Source organism: Ochlerotatus camptorhynchus, unplaced genomic scaffold, assembly GCF_037179485.1.
Source record: "Ochlerotatus camptorhynchus isolate MF236.1 unplaced genomic scaffold, CSIRO-AGI_Acam_v1.1 ptg000124l, whole genome shotgun sequence".
Classification (NCBI taxonomy): Eukaryota; Metazoa; Arthropoda; class Insecta; order Diptera; family Culicidae; genus Ochlerotatus; species Ochlerotatus camptorhynchus.
In genome coordinates this window covers 1,462,553-1,467,107 of record NW_027040614.1, presented here as the reverse complement: position 1 = coordinate 1,467,107, position 4,555 = coordinate 1,462,553, and the positions used below count along the sequence as shown (strand labels likewise).

The following is a 4,555-nucleotide window of genomic DNA, read 5'->3' as shown; positions in this document are numbered from 1 at the left end:
CGCTGCTATGCGCACGGTGTCTCGGTTCCGTTCTGGCGGGATGTCCTTTGTGGTACGCTCCGATCGTCGGACTACTGGTACATCAACTTCGCCGACGTCGGTCTTGCTCCTCCTGATAGTCGGATGTCTCAAGCTCCTCCTGCGCTTCTGTTTCCACAAACGTCTCCTCATTGGCATCGTCGTAGCTGGTCTCAAACCCGACTAGACCGGACTCATCCGATACGTCCACGCTCTCGTCCTCGTCGAACCCGAGTAGATCGAACTCAGCCGATTCGTCCTCGGTCTCGTCCACGTTTGCTGGAATAACGGGGACCTCAGCTTTCGGTTGCTCTAGGAGTCTTAGAATTACCGGTTCACAAAAATAATTTCAAGTCAATTCTCAAAAGAGTTCCAAGGGAATTCTGAGAAGACACCTAAGAGAATCAAATTTTGAGGTTAAAATTTCAAAGAATATAGAGATTAATCTGAGCAGAATTTCAATTATTCAAGGAAGCTTTAGTGCATTCTTGAAAGCATCATTTAAAAATCATAGTAAATCTTAGGATAAATTCCATGACTTATGTAAATGTAAGGATTGTTCTGCATAGCATTTCTGGACTGTTATAAAAGAACATTTCACGGAAGAGAGATTTTCAAACTTATTTTAGAGGAAATAGAACTCTTTGTAGGGAAAAGATTTTAAAACAAATTACGAGAACATTCCAAAACAATCCTGTAACAAGTTCTACGCCAATTTTCAAGTGAGTTAAAATTAACTAGGTGATGTCGCCAGATTGACTTATTTACATTTCTTCAAACAAACAAAGAAAAATCAATAACATCGTTAGATTATTTTTTACACAAACTTTATTGACTTCGTTTTTATATTTGACAATAATTACCGTAACTTTTTATAGGAAAACAGTCCGAACTGAAAACATTAAATGCAACTTTTTTACAACAAAAAGAGCAAACAATTATTGTTGTTACTGTTTTTCTCTTCTTGGGGGGATCGGATGGTTGTTGTTGGGTGTGGTTCACACGGCCGTTCAATCTTACCCAGAGACTGAGTAAAATTGCATTTCTATCTCTTTTACTCTCACTATCATAAACACTGGATTTAGACAGTTTTTATGATCATTGAGTAATTGTATATAGTACATTGTATTTACTCAGTCCCTGGGTAAGATTCAATGACCGTGCCTATCTGTACAGAATATCGCTGTTTAGTCCTTTTACTTTTAAGATCCTATTGTATTGAATGTTCCGTTTAATCCTACATACTATTCGTTCCTTATGATTGTTTGTATATGGCTAAGCTATATAGGACGACAGCCGGTTAAAAGGTCTGTTGTGTGTTGTGTGTGTGTGGTAAGTAGTGTTGATCTCAGCTTCGATCAATAAGTGTATTCATCAGGGATTTGTAGTTGTACCTTATCGTGTTAATTAGGTTAGTTTAGCGCTAGGTGGCCTTAATTTAGAAGACGTTCTTCAACTCGACGTCGAAGACCAGTGTGCTGTTGGGTGGGATCACCGGGGGGCTTCCTCGGGTTCCGTAGGCCAACTGATGGGGCACCGTCAGTCGTCGTTTGCCACCGACCTTCATTCCGGACACTCCAAGATCCCAGCCCTTGATGACCTCGCCGCGACCCAGAGCGAACTTGAAGCCGGGACCCTTGTTGGTGGAATCGAACACCTTGTTGTTCTTCTTCAGGCGACCTTCATAGAAGACGGCAACCTTTTTGCCCGGTTTGGCTTCTTGTCCGGATCCGACTTTGAGGTCTTCCACGACCAGTCCACCCTGAAGGGTGCGTGTCTTGGCTTCTTGCTGCTGACCTTCCTTCTTCTGTTCTTTCGGGGAAGCCTTGCCGTTTTCAACTCCATTTTGCTTGGAAGCTTTCTTCTCCACCTTAGCAACCTTGGCCTTGGGTTGTTCGTCCTCGGAATCGTCCTCTTCGTCATCATCGGACTCATCGTCATCATCGTCGTCGCTGTCTTCCTCACCGTCCAACTTGCTATCATCCATGTCCTCATCATCGTCATCATCGTCTTCGTCATCTTCATCGTCATCATCGTCGTCGGAATCCTCTTCCTCTACCGCACCCTTAGCACCTGACTTCTTGTTAGCACCCGTTGGCAACTCGAACGTCTCATCCAGCTCGTCCTCTTCGCCATCTTCCTCCAGCTGGACTTCCTTGGCGTTCACCTTCTGGGCGACCTTCTTGGCAATGCGCTCCTATCAATTAAATCCAAATCAGCAAAATCATCCAAACGACCCAATCCGGCTATAAACTCACCTTTCCTTTTCCCTTCTGAGGGGAAGCCTCCACCTCTTCGTCTTCCTCCTCCTCCAGATCCTCATCGTCTTCACCGCCGAAGAGATCCTCCTCATTCGGCATCAAATACCCGGTCAGGTGGACCACACCTTCGCCCTTGGTGCTTAAACTAATCTGGTCACCCTCGTCAAAGTTCAGATCTAATGCGACCTGCGGAGTCTTCTTGCCCAGCGTACACAGCAGGTAGGTGCTGTCTTCCGAGGTCAACATAACCTGTACGTCCGCATCTCCACATTTGGACAGATCCAGCGCCGCCTGGGACAGGTGGAACGCCTTCTGAACCGTCTGCGAGTACTTTTTGTTAGCCTTCAACACGAGTCCTACAAAAATAAGGGAAAAAGAAACGTGCACACCCGATTAACCCATGCATGCGACATGTTTGCTTTACGAAAATAGCCATCTTGTTTGAGACGCCGGGAGACCGCATTTTCTAAGCACGTTCTCACTCGGGCACTCGTTTTACTTACCCCAAAACATTTCGAATTATTTGGCTTTTCCGCAACGGGATAAACTATGAACAACTAACAACGAAACTTAATAGGAAGCGGGGGCTGCGAATGCCGGAAATAGCTTCACTTTTCAGACAAAATGTGTTTTTTCCGAGTGCTGCTGCTGCTTTTCGCGTGTGCTCTGGATCACACTACACTTTTTTGTGTTCGTTCAATCGCCTTGCTGCCTCGCCGCTGACTGTCAATTTTGTTCCGATCGGAGTTCTGTGTGTGAGTGGGACATTTTCATCGGTTGATCACTCACGGGTGAGGATGTGTTGGTGAGTGACCGAAAGAATTTTGAAAACACGGTTTTTTCGTTCAGTTCAGTTTGAAATGCGCGCCAAATGTGAGCGATTCAACGAAAAATACTCGAAGGTGCGGTAGGTTTTTGATGCGAGGAAGTCTACGCTATTCTGCACTCAAAAATAAATAAAATCAAACAAGCTTAAAAAGTATGCAAATTTCCGCTTCAACTTATTGAGTCCGAGCCATGATATTACTTCGGTAATAGTCATGCCCAGAGACGTTGAATAGAGACACGCATAGACTGAAGCAAGAAAAACCAAACGCTGAACCAAACGAGCAAAGTAAATAAACAATACTGTTCGCTCAATTCACCAGAAAGGAGTATTGTGTGTGGCAGGATAATTACTCATAATAGAGATTGCTAAAGTATGATTGTGTCAGTGATTTGTTTTCATCGGGAAAAATTTTCCGCTATGAAGTTTTTTTTTCCCGATGAAAACATTTTGCGTATACGTATTCGTGACGTAGTGTGCGTACGATAAACGTCAGCAATCTATATAGAATTATACACTCAAAGATAAATTTAATCAAAAAAGCTTAAAAAGTATGCAGTTTCCCGCTTTACATTATTGAGTCCGAGCCATGATTACTTCGGCAGTAGTCATGCATGATTAAAATCGAAATAATCTTTCCAGTATTAAATTTTATTCTGTTTCAATATTGATACATAATAAAAAAAGATTAAAATTCAATCGAATTTTTTTTAAAATAGAATCAAAAATGATAAAAAAATATTCAAAAAAAGATAATCTACAATCTAATCAACCATGATTAAATTGGGATTAATATCAGGTGCTTATTTTGTAGAACGAGAGGATTAATTTTTAATCATTCCAAGAGCAAATTTTCATTTTGTCGTAAGTAACATTCGCACCGATCCGAGAAAAATAAAGTTTTGTTTTGACGACCGAAAATTTATTCCTATTTCCAATTAAACACATATAATCTCATAGTGATAGCAATGTTTAACATATTTAGCCGGTTTTAATCATACTAAAGCAAATCGCTAGCTTTCATGCTAAGAAATACTGGTTTTTGAGTCAAAAGTTATTATACGTCGTTTGGTGGCCCCTATTGTTACTTAAGTCAAAGTGTATTTACCAGGATATTCGGGAGAATTATCAATTACGTCTCCTTACGTGCAGCCCATTCATCATTTTAGGACCACCGAAATCATCTTAGCAACAAACAGTTCGATTTATTCACTTTAATAACGAGAAAGCGAAACGACTAAAGTACACTTTTCACGGGTTTCTCAGTGCTGTTACTTAAGGCAAACGGCATCTCCATAGAAATCGGGTGACTTAAGTAACATCGAAAACTATTTTGATCGGAAGGTGATTACGTCAAAAAGCAATTCGACTGGTAAATAAATTTAAAAATGAGATGTGATCCTATATTCGGACAGTATATAGTGTAATAGCAGGAGCATCGATTGACACT

The 4,555-nt window shown here is 41.5% G+C and overlaps 1 protein-coding gene across 1 annotated transcript; it reads right to left on the bottom strand.

Moving 5' to 3' along the window:
* Window positions 1–852: 852 nt before the first annotated feature.
* LOC135699988 (46 kDa FK506-binding nuclear protein-like) lies at window positions 853–2,893 on the bottom strand. The gene is made up of 3 exons (XM_065220332.1): window positions 2,783–2,893; window positions 2,277–2,635; window positions 853–2,215 (listed from the first exon to the last, which is right to left on the bottom strand). Exons 1-3 carry the CDS (start codon window positions 2,790–2,792, stop codon window positions 1,457–1,459), a joined length of 1,128 nt encoding a protein of 375 aa, XP_065076404.1. The 5' UTR covers window positions 2,793–2,893; the 3' UTR covers window positions 853–1,456.
* Between the last annotated feature and the right edge of the window lie 1,662 nt (window positions 2,894–4,555).

What these genes read in the sequence shown, in the direction of transcription:
- LOC135699988 (XM_065220332.1), bottom strand. An exon ending in CTCAGAAGGGAAAAGGAAAG is followed by an intron (nt 2,216 to 2,276) that starts GTGAGTTTATAG and finishes TTTAATTGATAG; the next exon opens with GAGCGCATTGCCAAGAAGGT.